General features: G+C 43.4%; 1 protein-coding gene across 5 annotated transcripts in view; it reads right to left on the bottom strand.

Annotated features, from left to right (window-relative positions):
- Positions 1–1,593: 1,593 nt before the first annotated feature.
- The window catches only part of EEF1D (eukaryotic translation elongation factor 1 delta), a 40,947-nt gene continuing 15,848 nt past the window's right edge, over positions 1,594–26,692 (bottom strand). For 2 of the 5 annotated variants that reach the window (XM_038390331.2, XM_038390329.2), the window contains 7 exons: positions 25,622–25,693; positions 10,911–10,982; positions 6,444–6,543; positions 6,046–6,149; positions 4,205–4,474; positions 2,751–2,945; positions 1,594–1,691 (listed from right to left, as the gene is read on the bottom strand). In XM_038390331.2, the coding sequence (XP_038246259.2) occupies positions 1,653–1,691; positions 2,751–2,945; positions 4,205–4,474; positions 6,046–6,149; positions 6,444–6,543; positions 10,911–10,982; positions 25,622–25,693 (852 nt within the window). In that variant the 3' untranslated portion in view covers positions 1,594–1,652. The remainder of the gene's footprint in view (positions 1,692–2,750; positions 2,946–4,204; positions 4,475–6,045; positions 6,150–6,443; positions 6,544–10,910; positions 10,983–25,621; positions 25,694–26,692) is intronic. The other 3 variants (XM_038390333.2, XM_038390330.1, XM_038390334.2) reach the window with 2 other exon arrangements.

Raw genomic sequence — 26,692 nt, 5'->3', positions numbered from 1 at the left:
CATTTAGTTTCTCTGCAGTGGCTTTATTGTCCTTGAGTGTTCCTTTAGCATCTTGATCATCCAGTGGCCCCACTGGTTGTTTAGCAGGCTTCCTACTTCTGATGTACTTGGTGGTTTTTTTTTTGCTATTACTTTGGGTTTTTGGCTAAATGTTCTTCAAATTCTTTTTTGGCCTTCCTAATTATATTTTTACATTTAATTTGCTAGTTTATGCTCCTTTCTATTTTCCTCACTAGGATTTAACTTCCACTTTTTAAAGAATGCCTTTTTGCCTCTCACTGTTTCTTTTACTTTGTTGTTTAGCCACTTTTTTGGTTCTCTTATTATGTTCTTTAATTTGGGGTACACATTTAAGTTGAGCCTCTATTAAGGTGTCTTTAAAAAGTTTCCGTGCAGACACTAAGACAGTCAGCCCCAGATACCTGAGTCTCTGCTCCTCACATCACACACAGCCCAATTAGAGTCATACTCGGAGTGTAAGACCAGAAAGAATCATTGGTCTAGGTCATCTAGTGAGATCTCTGGTACCTCACAGGTACCAACACCACTCAGCACCTACACACTAAGCACAACAACCGAAACTAGACCAAAGCCCATAGGAGACTAGACTTATGTGCCACAGGCAAAGAATAGGAGGGACTGAGGTACACCAGTGCCCAAGGTCCTCACAATGGCAGGGCAATGATTAAATGAGATATACCCAGATAATCCTGGCAAGTGACCCACATCCACATGCCGCAGAGGAAGATGAAAAACCCCAAGTCTTGCTGCCAGTCCGACCAGGGGTAATTCTTTCCCAAGCCCATAGGTGGCGATCAGTTAGACCCTGAGCATGTGAGCAAGAACCAGTCGGCCATGCACCCAGGCAAGAGAGTGCTCAGTGCCACTTCAGAGCCCTGGCCTTCCCTGCCCAATGTCCCATCTCCAGCTGTGGCCATCCCTGATGCTTCAGAGGAAGGAGCTAAGGGGAGGTGTGCCTTCCTGACCCCTGCAGGTGGCAGGGACATTCAAAGAACAGTTTCATGTTAAAGATGATTTGATTTAAAAAACAAAAAACAAAAAAAACCCCAAACCATGATTAGAGCAGCTAATGTGAATAAAGGCAGCTACTTTTAAAAGTTACTTAACAAGCCAGCAACACTTCTGAACTTAGAGCTGTTTTTAGTAGCTCTCAATAAATGAAACCCTAAAAACCCTTCACTATTTCATGGCCACGGCTCAGCACAATGATATTTAACAGTTATAAATCTAGATTCTTCAGGAAGATACAAATTACAAGCCTTACATTGTAACCTAATGTTTGTACACTGGGTTTAAGTGCAAGGGAAACAATGGGGTCCTAACCTCTGCTTGGGTGAAGTGGAAGCATGAAATACAGCCATGTATGATGGATTTGTGGCTGTTCACGCTGGGCTATTTTATAAGACCCCTTGCGATACCAGCCTGTCAATGATATTGGGGATGATAGTTGGCTTTCCCCTATTTTGCAGTTTTGTAAGCAATATGCACAAGAGACTCCTGGGATGTTGGCTATCACCTTCTGATCCCCTGTGCAACTGGCACACATTGCAAGGAAAGACACCCCACACCATCTGCACTCAAAATCTTGACCTTTTATTGGTTACAGTTTCAGAAAGGATAGACGTTCACTCTTAGATCTTGTTGAAAGCCGCTATGTCAACACTCTGCACCTGAAATAGAACAAAAAATGCTGTTAAAGATCAGAAAACATGTTCCAGAGATTTAAGATGTACAGAAAGCACACTTACTGGGGTGGTCTCTTTACAGAAGAAGTTTGCCCTAACCAGCCCCAAGTTTATAAAGCACAATCCTTTATTAAAAGACCATTTTTTATAAGTCAAAAATTAATCCTGTGAGTGGTCATATTTTAAGATTGGGGGCTTATATAAATATTAATGGCAATCAGGATCAGAATCCTACTGTGCTAGGGACCGTATGAACGGCAAGAAAAAAGTTCCCACCCCAAAGAGCTTACAAATTAAAACTGGTTTCAAACTCACCTTGTAGAAAGGGGATAAGTTCCTTTTTTAATTATGGTCCATGAGCCAGGATATAGTTTTAGGACTACATACTTCCCTGAATCCACAGCAACCTCCCACTGATGTGAAAGGGTAGTTTGCACAGATCAAAAGGTAGGAGATGGCCTTTATGTAGTAAATTAACTATGTTAATAATTGTCAGTGCACCTTATCACCTTCAGCACCACTCAGTTGGAAAAAACTAGCCTTCAGGATTGCCACTATTTCTGCCCTTTGTTTCTCCTTGTCCCCATCCTTGTAGGTCTCCTCTCTTCCCTACCCAAGCAGCTCCAATTCCACCTCTGCTGTAGACTTCACTCCACCCCACATTCATGTCCCATCCCATCTGCTAAAACAATCAGCAACAAAATAGTGAATTGCTGTCCCTGAACCATCAACACACTAAGCACCAGGAGCTAGACATCCCAATGAGTACAAGGGCAAGGGAGGGTCACACCTCAAAGCTATTGCTTCAGGCTGTCTACAGGCTCTGGAACTGCATCCTTATACTCTTCATGTTTTCAAGGTTATCTTCACAAACATGGGGACTAAAAACTCAATGTCAAGGCCTCTCCCACCTTTGAAAGTTTAGATGATGCAGAATCTGAATATACAGTAGGCTGCAAACACATGAAGTGGATCAAAATCTGGGGTGTGGGTTTAAGGGCCCAGGTATTTGAAAGCACTGCAAGGCGCAAGTGGAGGACTTACGTAGTCTTCAAACTTGGTGATCTCCTCCTCCAGTATGTCTGTTCCAACCTTGTCATCCTCCACTACGCACTGGATCTGGAGCTTCTTAATACCATAGCCCACTGGAACCAACTTGGAGGCTCCCCAAACCAGGCCATCCATCTGAATGGACCGGACGCACTCCTCCATCTTTGCCATGTCAGTTTCATCGTCCCACTAACAAAGCACAAAAAGGGAACTCAGAAGGTTTACCTACATTAATATTAGGCTATGGGACTGTCCATCAGGACTGTGGACTCTGCAATGCTCAACCATGCAAGCTGAACTGGATCAACGGGGTATGTATTCCAATTCCAGACATAAGTCAGTAACAAGGAGTTTAACACACTATCATATAGGGCTGCGATCAGGAAAGCAGCGAGGAGATGCGAGACAAAACTCTTCCATACTAGCAGAGAACAAGACTGACAAAATCATTAATTCTACTTGTACCATGCCAATTTGCTAGGTAGCATGCTAGTCAGTGATGCTCCAGTATTCAGCTCTTTCCATCCAGTTTTGCCATCTGTCTCTGTTAAGGAGTCCTTTCTTTGATGAAAGGAGCCTTTCCCAGAGGAATCATCTCTCAAGTTTGACTCTGCATGAAGCGAGACCAAGTTACTGCAGATGGTCTGGATTCTGCATACCTAGGGGGAAGTGTTCTTGGAGTGACATGTCACTTCTTTCATCTCAGGGTTTCAGCTTCAGGAACTAACTCTAAGCCCTGGATAGTTGGTAAAACTACTACTTAGCACTTATCTAGTTAGCCCCAAGTGTTGGGTAATCCTATACACTTTTGTTTCATTGTGCTCGAGAGAGTTTGCACTTTACTGATTATTAATCTGTGCTCGTATTTCAGGCTTTTATTCCCTATATTTATGCTCTAAAAGGTACACTTTTTTCAAGGGCTTGTGCACACAGAGATGTTGTGCATGGCAAGCCCAGATATGAACGTAAAAATACTCTAGCTTGCCCCACACTAAGTCTGAAACAGCAGTATGTACAAGTGCACTATGGAACTTTTAGTGTGTGGTAGCAGGGCCCACCTGCCCAGATAGCTCACAGCAGGCTAGAGAGCTACAGATTACACCCCAGCTTCCCACACTCTAATTGACCGCATAAACAAGCCCCAAGAGAAGAAAGGTCTTCCAAACCAGGGGTGGTCAAGCTGCAGCCCATAGAACGTCTGCAACTGCCATCTTTAACATGGAGCAGAACAGCGCACTGCTCCCATCATGCAATGCTCAATGCCGATCCAAACAACTGCATGCTGATAGGTTCTGTAATTTGTGGACCAGATCTACATGGGGCAGCTGCAGTCTGCCAATTAGATGCAACCCACACGCTCCTGCAATGTTACAATCATAATCTCAGTACAGGCACCCCACTTTAGAGCCAAAACAACAGTTGGGTAAGGAATAGCTTAAACTGCTTACAGGCTTGACATCCAGAAGGATGGAAGACTTGGCAATGAGGCCAGGCTTTTTAGACTTTTTCTCTGCATACTGGCGTAGTCGCTCTTCCCGAACTTTGGCAGCCTCCTGGTCTTCCTCTTCATCACCACTGCCAAATAGGTCAATGTCGTCATCCTCATCTTCGTCGTCAGCCTCAGATGGTTCTACTTTCTTTGCAGGTGGAGCAGATGGGAGTTCTACTTTCTTTGGGGGAGCAGCAGGTGATTCCACCTTTTTCATTGGGGTGACATGCTTCATGGAAGCAATGGGAAAAAAAAGGGTTAAACTACATCCAAGTGTAAAACAAAGCAGCAAACTCCACCCCCCATCGCAGTTATGACCCGACTTGCCAAAACAAGATTACGCCACGATCCAAAGGCAAGAGCTCAAAGTCATGCAGCCAGGAGCTTGGTCCTTATCTTCAAGGCACTCAATGGCCCAGGGCCCAGCATATCTAAAAGAGCCTAAATGCCAGGCACACGTCTGCAGGTTGCCTTCTCTAAGCAGCATAGCAACATGTACACTTAAAAATAACCCCCAAAACAAATCGCTCCAGCGCACAAACAATTCTTCCTGTAGGCAAGGCATGGAGAGAGAATGAAGCACGTTACGTAGATTAATCTCACTCTCCTCAGTGCCCTACTGGAAGGCACTTTAAGGGTATGTCTATACAGCCAAGAAAAGTCCATGGCTGGTCTGTGCCAGCCGACTCAGGATCATGGGGCTCAGGCTATGGGGCTGTTTCACAGCAATGAAACAGCCCCACAAACCAGAGTCATCTGGCACAATCCAGCCACGGGTTTTTCTTGGCTGTGTAGACGTACCCTTAGATACTGATAAGAGTCTTTATAGAATAGAATACACAGGGGCACAAAAGAACAAGGAGTACTTGTGGCACCTTAGAGACTAACAAATTTATTTGGGCATAAGCTTTCGTAGGCTAAAACCCACTTCATCGAATGCATGCAGTGGAAAATACAGTAGGAAGAATATACACACACACACACACACACACACACACACACACACACCCACACCCACCCACCCACCCACCATGAAAAAATGGGTGTTGCCATACCCAGCTATAATGAGAGTAATCAATTAAGGTGAGCTATTATCAGCAGGAGAAAAAAAAAACCTTTTGTAGTGATAATCAGGATGGCTCATTTCCAACAGTTGACAAGAAGGTGTGAGTAACAGTAGGGGGAAAAAAATAAGCGTGGGGAAATAATTTTATTATTTACTAAGCATGGGGTAAAAGTTAGTTCCGTTAAAGGTCTCCAGTGCATCCTCCAAAGTGGGGCAAGATGCAATGGGTACAGGATACTCAACTCCCAGAGATATTACTTTTTCCTGCATGTGAGAACCAATAGGTCCCCAAGTCTGTCCATCTGTACAGGTCTCTCCTTGCTATATACTTATTAGGTACCAAGAAGCGTAGTTTACTTAGTGTGCTCCCATTTATACACATCTGTGAATTACTGGCTTAGCATCACAGATTTTGGTGGACCTCTGCAGATTTATCCCGGCTGAGGATCTGGCCCATCACATATCCTCTTCACTGGACCTAAAGCAGGAGAATCCGTGCTCTGCATCTGCACTTGGGCTGATATGAGGAAGAAAGAGCAGCTCTAGAAGGCTCTGCTGGAGAGGCCTTGGCTAGCACTTGTGGAGAAAGAAAAGGAGTACTTGTGGCATCTTAGAGACTAACAAATTTATTTGAGCATGCTTTCATGAGCTACAGATGAAGTGAGATCACTTTTCTCCTTAGTAGGTGGCATGAAGTATTCTAAACTGACCTGGCACCTTGAGGAGTCAATTACCTGGGTTGGTGGCGTTGCTGAGGGATGGTGAGAGGTGGAGGATTTTTCTAGTGTGTTCAGGCGAGTTTCCAGCTTGGAGATGGCCAGTTGAAGATCTACAACAACTAGAAAATGGAGAAAGAACTCTCTCATCTTACTAGTTCAACACATGGCAGAAGATGCAGCAATTATTCTTTGGTTAGGTCAGGATGAGTTTGATTTCACTCAAGGCAAGCTACCAAGCAAACTGCATCTATCCCAACTCGAGAGAAATCCTCACTCCAATGTTAACAAAACCACCAACAAAATACACACAATTCATAAGGCTTCATGACATTACAGTGAGTAGTCAGCAAGATGTGCCTGCTATTAGCTGCTTAAGTCCAATATATTTTTTTTGCCAGAGATCTCTCACTTACCACTGCGGAGATTTTGGTTCTCTACCTCCAGGTTAGCTATTCTGGTGATGAGCTCATTTTGGTCACCAGGAGGCCCAGCAGAAGAGGTCGTGCTTGCACTCTGCAACAAGGGAAACCAAGATGAAAAACTAGTCTGTTCACTCAGTTCTAAGATTAAGACAGACACGCTGACTCTCTAAAGCAGGAAGGCAGAGACAACACTGGGAAAAATGAGAAGAGATTTTACAGGCTATTTAGGAAAAAATACTTTTGATCGCAAGCCTTTTAAAGCAAATGTTAAACACAAAAATTAGAATAATTCATTTGCCACTGAATTTCTGGTAGAGCTGGCAGGTTCAGAAGACCACCACATGTCTACAGTCCCAAACTGTGGGCTATCTTAATATTTGCATCTCTAGCATCTTGCAAAGCTTCTCTAGTGCACTTCAAAAAATTTACAAACATTACCCCTGCTAAGGAGGTAAAGAGCTTCAAATTACAGATAAGGAAACTGAGGTACAGATGGCTGAGATGACTTGACTGAGGTCATTCAGTAAATCAGTGGTGAAGGTAGGACTAGAACATAGAACTAGCAAAAGTCTCAAACTAACAGCAAACAATTTTTTTCAGAAGCAGGAAGCCTGCCAAACAATCAGTGGGGCCACCTGACAATCAAGGGGCTAAAGGAGCACTGAAGGAAGACAAGGCCATTGTGGAGAAGCTAAATGAATTATCTGCATTGTCTTCATTGCAGAGGATGTGAGGGAGATTCCCATACCTGAGCCATTCTTTTTAGATGATAAATCTGAAAACTTTCCCAGATTCAGGTGTCAATAGAGGAAGTTTTGGCACAAACTGATAAATAAAACAGTAATTGGTCAGCTAGATCAGATGGGATTCACCCAAAGGTTCTGCAGTTTCATATTTGAATTCCCTCAGAACTATTAACTGTGGTACGTAACCTATCATCTAAATCTGCGTCTGTACCAGATGATTGAAGGATAACGAATGTGATGCTGATTTTTAAAAAAGGCTCCAGAGGTAATCCTGATAATTGCAGGCCAGTAAGCCTAACTTCAGTACCAGGCAAACTGGTTGAAACTATAGTAAAGAACAGAATTATCAGACATACATGAGCAGAATGTGACGTTATTGACAAACTGTGATTGTATAGATCATTGTTGCAACCAGGGTTCTATGGTTGCACCAGTTCTTGTACAGAGAAGGCCAAGTGGGGCATCTATGGAAAGGTTGTAGTTTGCTGGTTATGATTATGCTGTCTGTATGTGTGTATCATTTTTGTATTTGAAGTTATGAATATTGGCATTATATTTGTTTGATTCTAAGTGGCCTCCGTGAAGCATTTGGTCAGCTTCTTGAGAAAGGACTATTCTCAGTAAGTGCCCAATCAAGAAACACTTAACTGACAATGGACTTTGGGAGATGCCAATCTACATCTGAGCTTTCCTGGGATCGTTCAAACAAACATGTAAAAAATGGCGTCAGCCTGCAAAAAGCTGAATCATTCATAGACACGTGACTTGCCCAGGTGGCTACAGACTTCATCTTGTTGCTGCGATTTTGCACAGGAGAACAAAGAGGTTTCCGTCCACAAGAGAAAGAATATAAAAGGCCCTGGAAACCCCTCCATTTTGTCTTCAGCTAGCTCAAAAAGATAGCCTCTCCACTCCAAAGAGATGCCTGAAAGAAACTGCAACAAAAGACAATAACTACGGGGGTGTGAGTGATTGCTGGACCCAGACTAGCAAGAAGTCTAGTCTGTGAAAGAAGCTTATTGGAACATCTCTGAGGGTGAGATTTACCTGCATTTAGTTTCCTACTGTATTATGCTTAGACTTGTATGTTTGTTTTATTTTGCTTGGTAATTAACTTTGTTCTATCTGTTATTACTTGGAACCACTTAAATCCTACTTTTTATATTTAATAAAATCACTTTTTTGCTTATTAATTGACCCAGAGTAAGTAATTAATTCCTGGGGGAGCAAACAGCTGTGCATCTCTCGCTATCAGTGTTATAGAGGGCGAACAATTTATGAGTTTACCCTGTATAAGATTTATACAGAGTAAAACGGATTTATTTGGGGTTTGGATCCCATTGGGAACTGGGTGTCTGGGTGCTAGAGACAGGAGCACTTCTTAAGCTGTTTTTTGTTAAGTTTGCAACTTGTGGGGGATGTGGTTCAGACCTGGATCTGTGTTTGTAGCAGGCTAGCATGTCTGGCTCACCAAGACAGGGCACTGAAGTCCCAAGCTGCCAGAGAAAACGGGCTCAGAGGTAATCTCAGCACATCAGGTGGCAGTCCCAAGGGGGTCTCTGTGGCCCAACCCATCAGAGGATTTGTTGGGAAAATAAACACAGCTTTTGTAAAGGGAAATCCTGCCTCGCCAATCTACTAGAATTCTTTGAGGGGGTCAAAAAATATGTGAATAAGGATGATCCAGTGGATATAGTGTACTTGGACTTTTGCTTAAGAGCCTTTGGTGAGGGACCTTCTCAAAGGCTCTTAAGCAAACTAAGCAATCATAGCATAAAGAGACAATCCTCTCATAAATCACTAACCGGTTAAAAGATTGGAAACAAAGAATAGGAATAAATGGTCAGTTTTCAGAATGGAGAGAAGTAAATAGCGGTGTCCACCACGGATCTGTACTGGGAGCATCACTGGTCAATATTTAGAATGATCTGGTAAAAGGGGTAAACAGTTTGCCAATGACACAAAATTACTCAAGATAGTTAAGTCCAAAGTAGACTGCAAAGAATTACAAAGGGATCTCACAAAACTGGGCGACTGGACAATAAAATGGCAGATGAAATCTAATGTTGATAAATGCAAAGTAATGCATATTGGAAAACAAAATCCCAACTATACATACAAAATTATGATGTATAAATTAGCTGTTACCAGTCAAGAAAGATCTTGGGAGTCATTGCGGATAGTTCTCTGAGAACATCCGCTCAATGTGCAGGGGCAGTCAAAAAAGCTAACAGTATGTAGGTTCCAGTAGGAAAGGGATAGCTAGGAAGACAGTAAATATCATAATGTCACTATATAAGCCATTGTACACCCACACCTTGAATACCGTGTGCAGTTCTGGTCGCCACATCTCAAAATAGAAGAGGCACAGAGAAGGGCAAGAAAAAAATAAAGGGTATGGAACAGTTTCTGACTGGGACTGTTCAGTGTGAAAAAGAGACAAGTAAGAGGGGATATGGCATAGCTCTATGAAATCATGACTGGGGTGGAGAAAGTGAATAAGAGTTATTTACTCCTTCATGTAGCACAAGAACCAGGGATCACCCAATGAAATTATAGGCAGTAGGTTTAAAACAAACAAAAGGAAATACTTCTTCATATAACACACAATCAGCCTATGGCACTCGTTGCCAAGGGATGATGCGAAGGTGAAAACTATAACTGGTTTCAAAAAAGAACTAAAGTTCATGGAGAATAGGTCCATCAATGGCTGCTATTAGCCAAGAAGGTCAGGGATGCAATCCCATGCTCTGGGGATCCCTAAACCTGTGACTGCCAGATGCTGGGACTGACCACAAGAGATGGGTCATTTGATGAATGCCCTGCTCTGTTCATTCCCTTTGAAGCATCTGGCATTGGCCTGGCTGAAGACCGGATATTGTCCTAGATGGACCATTGGTCTGACCCAGTATGGCCATTCTTATGTTCTCTGCAGTGAATTAGATAGTAGCCCAGGGGGTTCAGGTAACATGAGAACCATGTGTTCTGCTCTGCATTAGCCCCCCGTGGTCTTGTGTCCAGGACACCAGGGATACTCCTGCAGATTGTTTTTTTCAAGTTGCACAAACCAGTCTTGTGGCTGCCCTGCTATAGGTTAGCTCCCAAGCTTGGTGGGGGTCAGCAAAGGTTGGGACTGCCGTGAAGGGAGCAGGAAGAAGGGAGGAGCATCGTCTATCTTTCAAACAACCCCTTCCAGCTATAAGAAGAGCACAGGAGTACACTATGGAGAACACCACATTCAGCCCTCAGCTAAAGATTACTGTTCTGACACGAGGCTTTGGGTTAATAGGCAGATCTTAGAAGAAACCCCCACTCCTGGACCCCTGCAGTGCGGCTTCCAGCTGGCACAAGATATGCCAAAAACTCAAATCTCATCCAAAGGGCAAACCACTCGCGATAGGCATGGGCTCTGAAATCTAGGTACAGATCTGTAATCCAGGGCCTTTAGCTCAGAGGTAAAGGGAGGGCTACCTTTTGAGTCCTTAAGACCTATCTACTTTAACTGAACTCTGACAGTCTGCCTATGGACAGGCTCCTATGGACTGGCATAGCATTTGGTGGCAAATGCATTGCAAAAATTCATCAAATCACCTGGGGCCCATACACTTTAGCATAAAGCTTTTGTCCAAACTGGGGCTGTTTCTGCCTCCAGTTTATTCACAAAAGACAGACAACCACTGGTTAGTTATCCCCAATCCCCAACAGGACTTACAGTCGGGCGACCTGACTTTCTCTTGGATTGGGCAGGTGGGGCTTCTTGGGGGCTATCCAGAACTGTCTTGCGCTGGAAAAGGTGAAAGGTTTGGGGATTCAGGACAAATATAATATGAAAAGGAATGAAAGGACTTCACTCATGCTAGGGTGGGGCATTCAAATGCAGGCATCACATATGCATGCAGGAAAGCCATTCAGATTCATCAGGACAGTAAGCCATATCTTTACAAAATCCACATCCAAAACCACTGACCTGCTAAAGAGAAAGATTAAAGTGGACGGGGGGGAGGAAGGGGGAAACAGCGCTATATTAAAGCTTCCTGGTCAGTCTAGGCTTGAACTGCTGGGATAAAATTCAGTTTATAGGCCAGGTATTAATATTGCAAGCTTCTAATTACATATCCTTGTACTTTCCAGGAGGGTACAGGTGCTTGATGACAGGACTAAGAATCAAGAGGATGGATTCTATCACCAGCCCTGACCTTGACTTTCAGTGTGATCTGGGCCAATTTCCCTATCTGCAAAATAATAAAAGACAGTGCACTACATAAAGCGTTAAATATCATTATATTATGTAGCATTTTTTATTGTCAAAGCATTGTAAAAATCAACTAATTAACTCTTAGCATCTAATATGACAGAAGTATCCCCATTTTACAAACGGGAAACCAAGACACAGAGGATACGTCAACAAAGCAATCAGAAGGCACGACTGAAGCATATGCAGGCATACACAAACTTGCTCACGAAGAACTGAGCAGTGAAGCCATGGCAGCATGGCTTTTCTAGCTGCCTGAGTACGTACCCTGGGACCCAGGTGGGACTGTATTCTGACAGCTACCCTGTAGCACTGCAGCTACAATGCCATTTTTAGCAAGCTAGCTCATATACGCTTATATGTACTGCAATCACACCTCCTGAATGTCATATAGACATGGCCAAATAAATTAACCAACTTTCTTAGTCAGACTGAATCAGCGGCAGTCAGGATAAACCCAGGAGTTCCTAGCTCCTAGCCAGAAGCAAAATCCAGTAGACCGCACTCATTCCTCTCCTTCAGAGAGCGAAGCAGCAGCTTCTACACTCAGCAAATGGCTCACATGACAAAAGTCAGCAATGGCTTCCTCCACCTTCCCAAATTGGTGTTGAAAACTAACTGTTAGCAAACACAAGACAACCAGAGCGAGCACCAGATCATTTCCTAGTACAGACTCACTTTACAAGGCCACTGCTATCCCAGCTCAGTAAACCAGGAGGTTTGCAAAGCTAAAACTCATTGAAACCCTCAGCAGTTAGAACTCTTTCTGCTCTATTTACACCAACAGGTCTGAGAACTAAATATAGCTAGTTTAATTAAATGAGTGAATAAAGACAGTAATCTCTTCCATACATTACGTAAGCCCATTTTCTTCCCCTCCACTCATGTCACAGGCACAAGAAAACAAAGATTAGGCAAGGATGAGGATTTAACATCTAAGATAGTTTGTATGTAGAAAAAGGATACAACTGTACTTTAAGACTTTAAAGAATAAACCTGGTTGGTTCTGCTAAAAAAAGGGTACAATATCTTTGTTAAGAACATGGAAGACCTTTCACAATTTGAAAAAAAAAAATTAATTTCAAAGCCCAATATCTGAAACATACTCCAATTCAACAAAATGAATTTGATGCATTTTGAAAACATACTCACTCTTCAGATATTATAAAGGATTTAACCCCTTTTCTCTTTTTTGAAAGCTAATGCATATTATTTGTGGCATCCAAAACTATTACTTTGCACAACAGCTTTCATTGACCCACAACCCCACAATTTGGTGGCTACGGAATTTACAGCAAAATTCACCTCTGGCTCCAGATATGCGTTCCTGTTTAAAAAAAAAAAGAAGAAGATTTTTTCTATCCCTTATGTTTATGAAGAGAACCTTAAAGACAGGAGCCAGATACAAACACAGGGTTGTCTTCCTGAGTAGGCATACAAACTGAAACAGCTCAGAGACGTGTCAATTGCTCCATTTGCCTCCAGGGGTTAAAAATTAAAACCTAAAGATGGCAATTTAAATACATCATTGTGAACTATTAGGGCTGTCAATTAATCCCCAGTTAACTCTCAAGATTGATTTAAAAAAATCACAATTAATTACAGTTTTCATCACATTGTTAGAATACCAATTGAAATTTATTAAATATTTTTGGATGTTTTTCTACATTTTCAAATATATTGATTTCAATTACAACACAGAATACAAAGTGTACAGTGCTCACTTTATATAACTATTTTCTTACAAATATTTGCACTGTAAAAATGACAAAGATAGTATTTTTCAATTCACCTCATACAAGTACTGTAGCGCAATCTCTTTTTCCTGAAAGTGCAACAAGTGTAATTTGTGTGTTACATAACTTCACTCAAAAACAAAACAATGTAAAGCTTTAGAGTCTACAAGTCCACTCAGTCCTACTTCTTATTTAGCCAATCGCTAAGACAAACAAGTTTGTTTACAATTGCAGTAGATAATGCTGCCCACTTCTTACTTACAATGTCACCTGAAAGTCAGAACAGGCATTTGCATGGATCTTTTGTAGCCGGCATTGCAAGGTATTTATGTGCCAGATATGCTAAACGTTCATATGCCCCTTAATGCTTCGGCCACCATTTCAGAGGACATGCTACCATTCTGATGATGCTCATTAAAAAAATGTGTTAATTAAATTTGTGACTGAACTCCTTGAGGGGGCGGGGGGAAGAATTGTATGTCTCCTGTTCTGTTTTACCCACATTCTGTCGTATATTTCATGTGCTAGCAGTCTCGGATGATGACCCTGCACATTTGTTTTAAGAACATTTTCACTGCAGATCTGACAAAATGCAAAGAAGGTACCAATGTGAGATTTCTAAAGATAGCTAGAGCATACAACCCAAGGTTTAAGATTCTCAAGTACCTTCCAAAATCCAAGAGGGACAAGGTGTGGAACATGCTTTCAAAAGTCTTAGAACCTGAACAACCCGAAAAAGAAAATCAACCTTCTGCTGGTGGCATCTGACTCAGATGATGAAAATGAACATGAGTTGGTCCGCACTGCTTTGGATCATTAACGAGCAGAACCAGTCATCAACATGGACGCATGTCCACTGGAATGGTGGTTGAAGTATGAAGGACATATGAATCTCTAGCGCATCTGGCACGTAAATATCTTGCAACACCAGCTACAACAATGCCATGTGAATGCCTGTTCTCATTTTCAGGTGACATTGTAAATAAGAAGCAGGCAGCATTATTTCTGAAAATGTACACAAACTTGTTTGTCTGAGCGATTGGCTGAACAAGAAGTAGGACTGAGTGGACTTGTAGACTCTAAAGCTTTACATTGTTTTGTTTTTGAATGCATAATTTTTTTTTACATAATTCTACATTTGTAAGTTCAGCTTTCATGATAAAGATTGCACTACAGTACTTGTATGAAGTGAATTGAAAAATACTCTTGTTTTTATCAGTGCAAATATTTAATCAAAAAATAAAAAGTGAGCACTATACACTTTGTATTCTGTGCTGTAATAGAAATCAATATATTTGAAAACGTAGAAAACACCCCAAAATATTTAAATAAATGATATTCTATTATTAACAGTGCGACTAATCGTGATTAATTTTTTTAATCACTTGACAGTCATACTAACTATTTCACTACTGATAGCTGGACATTTCTGCTAAAATTGTTATGCTCACCTCAGTCCCAAGAAAATCGCTCTCATTTTGGGGAAAGTCATTCAGTTGTATGAGAGATTTGAGGAAGAGGAATACTTACCTATTTCACGTTTTACAGTGTGTTTGTACTGATCAATAATTGGACTTCAAACTTTACATAGTCCTCACTGAGGAACAGTCAGAGTTTGGAAAATATTCTAAGATTATGAAGTGATTACAAGAAGGTTTGCGATTGCAGTTAAACAATTATTTAAATGACATTAAAGCCTGTTGCAAACATTTTGTACTATAGTGCGCCATAGGTTGTATTCTCTATATTTATAGCATAGGTACATTTAACAGGTTTCAGAGTAGCAGCCGTGTTAGTCTGTATTCGCAAAAAGAAAAGGAGTACTTGTGGCACCTTAGAGACTAACAAATTTATTAGAGCATAAGCTTTCGTGAGCTACAGCTCACTTCATCGGATGCATTTGGTGGAAAAAACAGAGGAGAGATTTATATACACACACACAGAGAACATGAAACAATGGGTTTATCATACACACTGTAAGGAGAGTGATCACTTAAGATAAGCCATCACCAACAGCAGGGGGGGGAAGGAGGAAAACCTTTCATGGTGACAAGCAAGGTAGGCTAATTCCAGCAGTTAACAAGAATATCAGAGGAACAGTGGGGGGGGGGAGGAGGAGGGAGAAATACCATGGGGAAATAGTTTTACTTTGTGTAATGACTCATCCATTCCGACATCATAATCAAAAAGGCTGACAAAGGAGGTGCTGTCGTCATCATGAATAGGTCAGAGTATGAACAAGAGGCTACCTGGCAGCTCTCCAACACCACTTTCTACAAGCCATTACCCTCTGATCCCACTGAGAGTTACCAAAAGAAACTACAGCATTTGCTCAAGAAACTCCCTGAAAAAGCACAAGAACAAATCCGCACAGACACATCCCTGGAGCCAGGACCTGGGGTATTCTATCTGCTACCCAAGATCCATAAACCTGGAAATCCTGGACGCCCCATCATCTCAGGCATTGGCACCCTGACAGCAGGATTGTCTGGCTATGTAGACTCCCTCCTCAGGCCCTTCGTTACCAGCACTCCCAGCTATCTTCGAGACACCACCGATTTCCTGAGGAAACTACAGTCCATTGGTGATCTTCCTAAAAACACCATCCTAGCCACTATGGATGTAGAAGCCCTCTACACCAACATTCCACACAAAGATGGACTACAAGCCGTCAGGAACAGTATCCCCGATACTGTCACGGCTAACCTGGTGGCAGAACTTTGTGACTTTGTCCTGACCCATAACTATTTCACATTTGGTGACAATGTATACCTTCAAATCAGCGGCACTGCGATGGGTACCCGCATGGCCCCACAGTATGCCAACATTTTTATGGCTGACTTAGAACAACGCTTCCTCAGCTCTCGTTCCCTAATGCCCCTACTCTACTTGCGCTACATTGATGACATCTTCATCATCTGGACCCATGGAAAAGAAGCTCTTGAGGAATTCCACCATGATTTCAACAATTTCCATCCCACCATCAACCTCAGCCTGGACCAGTCCACACAAGAGATCCACTTCCTGGACACTACGGTGCTAATAAGCGATGGTCACATAAACACCACCCTATATCGGAAACCTACTGACCGCTATTCCTACCTACATGCCTCTAGCTTTCATCCAGATCATACCACTCGATCCATTGTCTACAGCCAAGCGCTACGATATAACCGCATTTGCTCCAACCCCTCAGACAGAGACAAACACCTACAAGATCTCTATCATGCATTCCTACAACTACAGTACCCACCTGCTGAAGTGAAGAAACAGATTGACAGAGCCAGAAGAGTACCCAGAAGTCACCTACTACAGGACAGGCCCAACAAAGAAAACAACAGAACGCCACTAGCCATCACCTTCAGCCCCCAACTAAAACCCCTCCAACGCATCATCAAGGATCTACAACCTATCCTGAAGGACGAGCCATCGCTCTCTCAGATCTTGGGAGACAGACCAGTCCTTGCTTACAGACAGCCCCCCAATCTGAAGCAAATACTCACCAGCAACCACACACCACACAACAGAACCACTAACCCAGGAACCTATCCTTGCAACAAAGCCCGTTGCCAACTCTGTCCACATATCTATTCAGGGGATACCATCATAGGGCCTAATCACATCAGCCACACTATCAGAGGCTCGTTCACCTGCGCATCTACCAATGTGATATATGCCATCATGTGCCAGCAATGCCCCTCTGCCATGTACATTGGCCAAACTGGACAGTCTCTACGTAAAAGAATGAATGGACACAAATCAGACGTCAAGAATTATAACATTCAAAAACCAGTTGGAGAACACTTCAATCTCTCTGGTCACTCGATCACAGACCTAAGAGTGGCTATCCTTCAACAAAAAAGCTTCAAAAACAGACTCCAACGAGAGACTGCTGAATTGGAATTAATTTGCAAACTGGATACAATTAACTTAGGCTTGAATAGAGACTGGGAATGGATGAGTCATTACACAAAGTAAAACTATTTCCCCATGGTATTTCTCCCTCCCACCCCACCCCCCACTGTTCCTCTGATATTCTTGTTAACTGCTGGAATTAGCCTACCTGCTTGTCACCATGAAAGGTTTTCCTCCTTCCCCCCCCTGCTGTTGGTGATGGCTTATCTTAAGTGATCACTCTCCTTACAGTGTGTATGATAAACCCATTGTTTCATGTTCTCTGTGTGTGTGTATATAAATCTCTCCTCTGTTTTTTCCACCAAATGCATCCGATGAAGTGAGCTGTAGCTCACGAAAGCTTATGCTCTAATAAATTTGTTAGTCTCTAAGGTGCCACAAGTACTCCTTTTCTTTTTGTACATTTAACAGTTACGGAACTGTGCAGCACTTCCGAGCTGTAGTAAGTTTGCTCCAACAGCCTTTTTTCCTCTCTTAAACAAGGAAATTAAACTTGCATGGAGGCAACATTAAGGTTGCAAATATAAATACTAAAGCCACAAAGAGAGAGTTATGGGCTAATAAAAGTTACATCTGCAACCTGAGTATCTAGTTAGGTGATTAAACAGTGCTGTGCAATTGAACAAGTTAATGTTCACTTTCTGTTTCACATTTGCAAAGTTGCTGGATTAACAGTTTTGTATTTGATGTTAAACTGATATTTTTAAAAGGGGAAATGTGCCCCCTCAATGTACGAGTCTGGGAAAATGAGAACTGGAGTGCAACAGGTAGGCCTGGAAAAGCCCCTCTGCTGGCCAATGGTTCTGTCAGGTGGTCATTCTGCAGGGTTACAAAGATCAGGAACAGAAAAACTGATGGACAGGCCCTAAAAACAGGGACATTCCAGGTTTTTAGGGACACATGGTCAAGTACATTTATTACTTTGTGCTATCAAGTGGTTTTCCCTCTTACTTTTGATTAAAAGATTGCATTGGATTTCCTCTTGGCAAAAGCAATGTAATGGATTCTATTAAGGATGAGAATTCAAATGCAAAAAGAGTTAGACGTTCAAAGATTAAGGTTCCCATAGCATCACTGACTTGGTCACTTGGCCATGTTATCTGCAATATTTACAAATGTGGATATCTTTTATATGGGAACCTTAGTTTTCAGTTTCTGATTTCAACCGAGTTAAGTGTTTAGTTTTAATAGTACATTGAATTAAGAGTGCTAAGAGCAGCACAGCTGTCTGCCTAGTAAAATCCCACAAGGCAGAAATCTCAGCCTGCCTAGAAAAGCCTCAAGTAGGCGTGTAAAAAATCCATGGGAGTTTTCACTAGTTATGAAGCGAGGAATGTAGAATCTAGCCCTGTAGCTTTACCATAGGCCTCAACCATCTGGCCATTTCCAGATATTTGGAGTAGAATATACTTTTGTAATTAAGAGTTTAAAATGATAAACCTAGCACCAAGCTGAATAAGACGTCCCTCTATTACAAAATGCAGGGACAGTGCAGCACTTGCTTTCTAGCCTCAAGCAGCTGCAGAACTGAAACGCAATGGAAACAGAAGGCAAATGCACACATGGCAGAATACACAGAAACTTAGATCTTCCTTTCTGTGACAGAGGTCCTCCTCTGCCTTGGTGGGTCCTGTGCTTATTGGCGGATTTTCTCGCCTCAGAGGTTCACGGCAGCTCTCAGTTTGGCCACTTTTGTGGCTCAAATCTGCTGTTCACTCAGTTTAGTCTCATCACTGGCCAGCATGGGGAACAGAAGAAGAACAATCCCCGCAGTCTCTGCTGATCCACCTAGTGGATCGGGGAACAGGCCAGAGACCTTCCCCTCTGGTGGAACCCACAGTCCAGTTCAACTCCTCCGGTATCTAGTAGGGAGTTGGGGGGATGGAGGGATCCCGGGCCCGCCCTCTACTCTGGGTTCCAGCCCAGGGCCCTGTGGATTGCAGCTGTGTACAGTGGCTCATGTAACAGCTGCATGACTGCTACAACTCCCTGGGCTACTTCCCCATGGCCTCCTCCCAACACCTTCTTTATTCTCACCACAGGACCTTCCTCCTGATGTCTGATAATGCTTGTACTTCTCAGTCTTCCAGCAGTACGCCTTCTCACTCTCAGCTTCTTGTGCCTCATGCTCCCAGCTCCTCACACGCACCACAAACTGAAGTAAGCTCTTTTTTAAACCCAGGTGCCCTGATTAGCCGGTCTTAATTGATTCTAGCAGCTTCTTGATTGGCTGCAGGTGTTCTAATCAGCCTGTCTGCCTTAATTGTTTCCCGAAAGTTCCTGATTGTTCTGGAACCTTCCCTGTTATCTTACCCAGGGAAAAGGGACCTACTTAACCTGGGGCTAATATATCTGCCTTCTATCACTCTCCTGTAGCCATCTGGCCCGACCCAGTCACATTTCCAAAACAGCACTATGGATCTACAACAAATGACCCACTCAGTATTACTTTGAGAAGTACGTACATAATACAGGAATATACCCTGCCTGTCTTCAATGTAACATAAAACTGCCCGCTTACGAATAGTTATCACTACGCTAACCTGAGTACAGGAAGAGTGAAAAGTTGTGATAAAGGGGAATTAGATGGGGAAGGACTAGACAGCAGTTACACTATATGCATTTTGCTGCCAGATATTATTCTGAGATACCTAATAATTCATTAAAAATTGAAGGGGGATGAATTATGGGAAAGGATTGGAAGGTTTCTAAAATTTTGTCTCTGTAAACATATTTCAAATCAGATAAAGGAACACCAACTAGTGGAAAAGAAAGGAAATTGGGATAGTTTAAAATCCAGAACTGTAGATTCATTTTATATGAGCCCAGCCCAACCCAGAGTGAAGAAATTTTGATCACAGTAGTGCAGGGAGCTGACCCAACCCCCACAGCTGTCAACAGAACACCTACACTTTTTTTTTGGGGGGGGGGGGGGGAGAATCCACTTCCCCAATGGATCACCATCTAATTAATCAACAGCATGTTAGGTCTTATCAGCAGGTTTGTGCTACAGTGTTCATTGAACTCAATGTGCATGCTTTTTCCTACAGTTTCCAAGAAGGCAAACCCAACCCCATTTAGGGGTAAACCCTCATGCACATTAACACCCAGGTGGTTTTCCTAATTTAATACTATGTCAGAGAAGATGCGAGTGGACTGAGCTCTGGAAGGTTTGATCATGTTCTTGGCCTGTAAGAACAGAGTCCGGCTTACACACACGAGAGCAGCCTATTCCAGCTGTATCGGGTTGCCTACAACACAACACTATTACCTGGATACCTCAAACATTTCTAAATACATCCTCATCCTACCTCAAAAAAGGGTGTTAAGTAACCCCATTTTACAGATGGGGAATGCATGTACAGAGAGGTTAAGTGATTTGCCTAAGTCTGTAGGACAGGAGGGAATAGAACCTAGAACTTTTAAGTCCCAGTCCAATGCCTTAACCAAACACAATGATTTTGAGGTTACAGTATGGACAGAGAGACTGGGTTCAATTCCCTGCTCTGTCAGACTTCCTGTGTGTCCTCAGGCAAGTCACTTCACCTCTGTGCCTCAGTTTCCCATCTGTAAAATTGAGAAAACTCCTACACCTTTGTCTTGACTATTTAAACAAAGTTGTTCAGGGCTGGAATTGCATCATACTGAACGCCTGTAGACTGTTTAGCCCATGGTGGTTCTGATCTCATTCGGCCCTATAGACCCCACTGTAATACAAATAATAAAGCCCCTTCCATTGTCTCTTTGGGAAATAAGGTTTGCAAAACAGTAGAGTGTATTTGAAGACACTAGCAGTCTCTGGTCTCTTGGGCCAGTGTGAATACTGGGAATACACGTATGCAATCGCCCACATTGGCACAACAAGTGCACTAAAGCCTCCATCAGTCTCTGGACTTCCAATATACTTTACAATCACATCACAAAATAAATAAAAAATTCTTCGATTTCACACACAGTATTGATGATTCAATGCATTCCAGCTGTAAGGCTGTTCTTTGTGTACAAATTAAAGGTACATAATAAGAAAATATTAGTATCAAACAGATGGGCTGAAATGAGTGATTATAAAAGCACACATGTCCATGCAAAGCAGAATGAAAGGTATGTGCAAATAAATGTTTCTGGCATCTTTTTTTAATCTCTTTTTGGGAGATGCAAACCACTACCTCAGATCCTCAAATCCGTCCACTGCACCATATTTATACATTTCTAGATAACGACTGTCAAACTGCAGTATTGCTATTTGCAATAGAGCCATGAAATGCAACCAGGAAAGAGCTAGAAAAATGAAATTTTTCCATCTTTCCATCTCTAGTCAGAGTCAGAGAACAGTTCTCTCCATCTTCACATTATCAAGCTGAAGTTCCCATACTTTGACTCTCTCTACCACCACCCAAATCCCAGATACTAAGCACAAAAACCAACTGGCCTCCGAAGTCATTCTACAAATTTAATGTAAAACAGTTTGTTTTGTGAGGTATGAGAAGAAAATCCACATCAGGATATAAAGCAAGGTAACACATTTATGCTATTCTGTACAACTACACCTCTACCCCGATATAACGCGGTCCTCGGGAGACAAAAAATCTTACTGCGTTATAGCTGAGACTGCGTTATATCGAACTTGTTTTGCCCCCCACTGTTCCTTGTTCCCTGACCACCCCCTCCAGAGACCCCCACCCCTAATCACCCCCAGGACCCCACCCCCTACCCAACCCCCCCGTTCCCTGTCCCGACTGCTCTGACCCCTATCCACCCCCACCCCCTGACAGGCGCTCACTGGCAGTGGCAGGAAGTGGAGCAACGCAGCCCCAGCCTGCTCCACTCTGCCACCTCCCAGCCACGGTGCTCCGCTTCCCGCCGCCGGCGAGTGCGGGGAGGTTGGGGAAAGGATGCCCCCCGCAGTCACCTGCGGCAGGAAGCAGAGCGACATGGCTCCAGCCCACTCCGCTTCCCTTGCCCCGGCCCCAGCCGTGTCGCTGGGTTTGGGGGGGCAGCGGTGTTGGGGAAAGATCCTGCACTCACCTGCGGCGGAAAGCAGAGCACTGCGGCTGAGAGGTGGCAGAGTGGAGCGGGCTAGGGCCGGGCTGCTCCGCTTCCCACAGCCAGTGAGTGCAGGGAGGTTGGGGAAAGGACGCCCTCCGTACTCACCTGCAGCAGGAAACGGAGCAACGCAGCCCCAGTCTGCTCCACTTTCCTTGCCCTGGCCCCAGCCCTGTCGCTGGGGGGCCGGGGGGGTTTGGGGAAAGGTCCCGCATTCACCTGCGGCAGGAAGTGGAGCGCTGCAGCTGGCGGAGTGGAGTGGGCTGGGCTGCTCGGTTTCCGCTGCTGCTGGTAAGTGTGGGGCAGGGGATCACTTTCCCCAAGCCCCCTCCCCCGAGTGACACAGCTGGGGCCGGGGGAGCGGAGCGGGCTGCTCCTGGCCCCCCGCTAACCCCCCCCCGGCCACTCTGGGACTGCAGGACCCCCAAAGGTGCCCCCCCGCCACAGCTCCTGCCTCCCAGACCCTGGGGGGGGGGGTAGGAAGCCCCTGACCACCCCTGAGACCCTCGGCCCTTTATCCAACCCCTCGACCCTGGCCCGGCACCCGTAACACACTGCTCAGAGCAGCGCGTCAGCGCTTTATTGCATTGTATGTGAACCCGCGTTATACTGGGATAGAGGTTTACTTTTGGGGCTTGTATTGTTACTGTTCATAATTTATAATGATCCTTTAGAAACGGAAAGCTAGGGAATTTAGTACTTCAGACCTGTCTCTCTTCCCGCATGTCTAAGAGCAGAAGCCAACTGCTCATACTTCCTAGTTGTGCACCAGCACAGATGATTATTTATTATGTTGCATTACAGATGCACATGGTGCTTTACAAGAAAAGTTAAGATTGCAGTGTCTGCCACAAAGAGCTAACAAAACCAATATCAGGCAAGATCAACAAGAGATGATGAACAAGGAGGGACGGAGAGGTCATTAATACCATGCATGCGCTTGGGTAAGCAGTGCACATATCTCAAGGGTTACACAATGGTTGTGGGTGTGCTATGTTATTATGAAGCCACCTTAACAGCTACCTAGTTAAGGCTGCAATGAGTTTTCCCACTTCAAGAACTTTTAACAGCAAATTCAAGCATGATAATTAATTGAGATCAATCTGGTGTTCTACATGTATTTCATACTCTTTAGAGTCTCCACTGCACAATTCTCAGATTTAAAATCTATCCCTTTGGGAATCCTCCCAGAGATTAACTGCATTTGATAGCACTTTCTGCCTACTCACTTTTGTTGAAACGACCAGGAGTCTGGTGGCACCTTGAAGGCTGCCAGATTTATTTGGGTGTGGTCTTTTGTGGTAGAAAACCCACTACTTCAGATGCCTGGAGTGTAAGGTCCCTAGAATCTCTCACTCTCAAAAACCTCAAACATGTTGAAATTTCAACACAGGACTTGAGACTACAGGAAGCCCCAGCAGATGAGAAAGTCAATATACAAACAAATTATTTGGCTTCTAAGCCACAGAGACTACAACGTTATCTTCACAGAAGACTTTTGTTCTGATGCTGCCTTGGCTTCACTAGCCCTCTTGCCCCGACTCCCGCACCTCTGAGACTACAGTGCTTGGCTGCCCCAACCCTAAATGCATCTACACCCTCCCATCCAAGCCTCAATTATATAAAATAGCCTTCTGTAATAGCACTCCCATTCCAGCACAAGTGAAGATCATCAGGCTGAGGCTGCCCTCTGGGAAACCAGGGGACATTCACCAAACGGAGAATCTGCCTTCAGAACAGAGTTGCAAGCTCCATTTGTGAGGCAAATTTGGATTCAAGATTCCCTCTCCCCTTCCCTCCCCCTCTCACCAGGCCCTCATTCTTATTACGAGCTGGGGGCATGGAGGGAAAGAGAGAAAAAAGGATTTACAATCAACGTTGAGCCTGATCTCCATTAGGAAGCACTTTCAAAGTCCATTCCACTTTCTATTACTATCTGAAAAGCTTGTCTTTGATTGTTGGCTGTGCTCTCCATAGTCCAAGATGTTTAGACCTTATTCAAGTCTTCCATCTTAGATTTAAAGATTTATAGTGAAAACCCAAGTAGATTATGGAAGATTATAAATTTGCAGGTTATTTCAATGCAGATTTCCCATCTTGCCCATGCCTTTAGCAATTTCAGCATCACAAGAAAAGCAGTCAGCAGCAGCACTTCAATCAATGGTCAAACGATTTACTCCCAGCACTGCCCTCCTGAGTAGGTTTTTAAAACATCAGTTGTTTCCCCTCTTCACTTCCAAAACCTATAACCTGCTTTCAGGACCAATTTAGAAAGCAAATCTAATCTTTTTCTCTTGTTTTTTCTCCCAGTCTGCCTGCTGTCCTTGAATCAAATTCCAAGTGACCAATTCTGTGCTGGGCAGCTTTACAGAACTATACAGCTGAACTTGACACAGCAAAAACTGCAGGCCCAATGAGAGGACCAAGGGAAAAGCAGTTCCATTCATTCCTGTTTATCTGCCCAAGATATCTGGGTCACTACTCATTTTGTAACAGGCATATTTTGCATTCCAAGTCAATAACTAGGTTCCTTCCTCAGGAGGAATTACTGGGCCATCAGTACATAGGACCAGACACCTAATAGTTCTAATTTTGCCCTTGTTATGCATCTTCCATCTGAGGATCTCAATGTTTTATAAATATTGATTTGGCCTCACAACCTTCCTGTGAGTAGTTGACACGATTACCTCCATTTTACAGATGAGAAAACAGGAGGGATATCTTGGATTAGAACCTGGTCACTATCCTTCCTTCCCCTGATAAGTCAGCACAACGACTCTTAATACAGGATCTAAATTCCATTCTGAACCATCACCATGATTAAAACAGCCAGCTTGTGACAAACTGATTATGTATTAGCAGCAATAAAAGCTCCAGCAAGGGATATTACCAAGCTATTGTAGTAGTGTTCAGAGTTCAAACTAGTAGCTAAGCCGAGGACCCTAGAAACAGTAGATAGAAGATGCCATTTCTTTGCACATACCCTAACTGAAAGCCAACAGGAAAGCGAAGGTGGTAGTTCAGTGTACCCCAGTATACAAACATGCCCCTGCTGACAGATACGTGCTGTCCCTGTGCTGCTCAGCAGGGGTATTTTAACTATGGTTAAATTGGTTATGTGTTAGTTAAGATCGATGGAACCAACTCAAACATTCCACTGGGAGAAAAAGTAAGAAATGCATAGCTCCTGAAGACACCACTGAATTTTAGCCCCAGTGCAATTAGCCTTTAATTTTAAAGCCATTGTGCTAAGGTAAGCAGTTACACAGCATGCATTTCTGGTAATATTGGGTGTTCTTGATAAAACAGAGCTAGTCTGGTGGTACACAGCACTGCACACCTTGTCAGTCTCCTCTAACTTAAAATAAGAAGCCCCACAATCTATGGAATCAATCATAGTGGAGGAGATCTGTGAGATGCGCCATAGCTAAAAATGGACTGCAGGTAGCCAGCTGGTGAGAGAGCTTGGGTACTCACTCCGGCCAGCGATTTCTGGATATTCTCCCTGGCTCTGGCAATGTCGCGTAGGATCGTGCTGGCTCCGTTCTCCTGCAAACAGCGCAGAAAGAACCAAGAGGTTTTGTAAAATGAGACATGAGAAATTGCTGTGGGCAGCTAAGAGGGGGAAGATTGGATTTTTTAGCAATAATTAAATGAGTATTGGAAGCAGATTTTCAAGAAGCATCAGCTGGAGACATGGAGTGCAATGATCACAGCTTAATATTGGTCATGTCATGCTATGCCTCCAGAACAGTGTCCAGTTGCAGAGTTTTGAGACCTCAATGTTTTGCTTCTCCCCACACTGGTATGCTGACAGGCTGGCATAGCTATCACTCAGGCAGGTTATCAGGATCACATTAGTGCGCCCCTGGTGCTCTGGTTAGGCAGCTAATTTCCTCAAAAGATTGTGTGTGAATTTCATGCTGGTGTGAAGCGGCAGAGTCCTGCAGATTGAAATCTTCTATTCAAAGAGTGGGTGTGGCCCAGGCTGTGGCAGTGTTAGCTTTTCCACATTTGTGGAAGGGTCTACCTCCTGGGGCAAGAGTTCAGTTTCCAGGGTCCAAGTATTCCTTGGATTTCTGAGACTACCAACAAGGGCACCAATTATAGCTGAGATTTCTGTGACACGGACTCCTGTCCACTGGAAACTGGACTGAGCACCAAAACTCATTTCACACTGGGCACCAATCAGCCCCAAATAATCCCACGATAGCATGGCACTTCCAAATTTGATGCAAATTTAAAAAAGTTTACTGAAGACTTCCTTACTAGGAAGGGAGTGTTGTAATAAACAGCTCCAAGAGTTTCAGTCAGGTGAGTTTCAGGCCACTTCTGGCAGGTAAAATTTCCTTCTTCACTGAAAGTTCTTCGTGTGTCATGTGATATTCTAATTATTCCCCTTTCTACTACACAGAGCACAGTTGTGCTTTAGAATCTGCTTTGACGTTTTACTTAAAACTTCCAATTTTTTAGACCTACTGTAGGAACATCTGCTCTTCAAATAAATGTTGTACAGAGCTTTGTGCTATTGCTATGGTAGCATAGCCA

Source organism: Dermochelys coriacea, chromosome 2 (genome assembly GCF_009764565.3).
Source record: "Dermochelys coriacea isolate rDerCor1 chromosome 2, rDerCor1.pri.v4, whole genome shotgun sequence".
NCBI lineage: Eukaryota > Metazoa > Chordata > Testudines > Dermochelyidae > Dermochelys > Dermochelys coriacea.
Note: the sequence above shows the minus strand (reverse complement) of the source record. Positions and strands in the feature narration are given on the sequence as shown.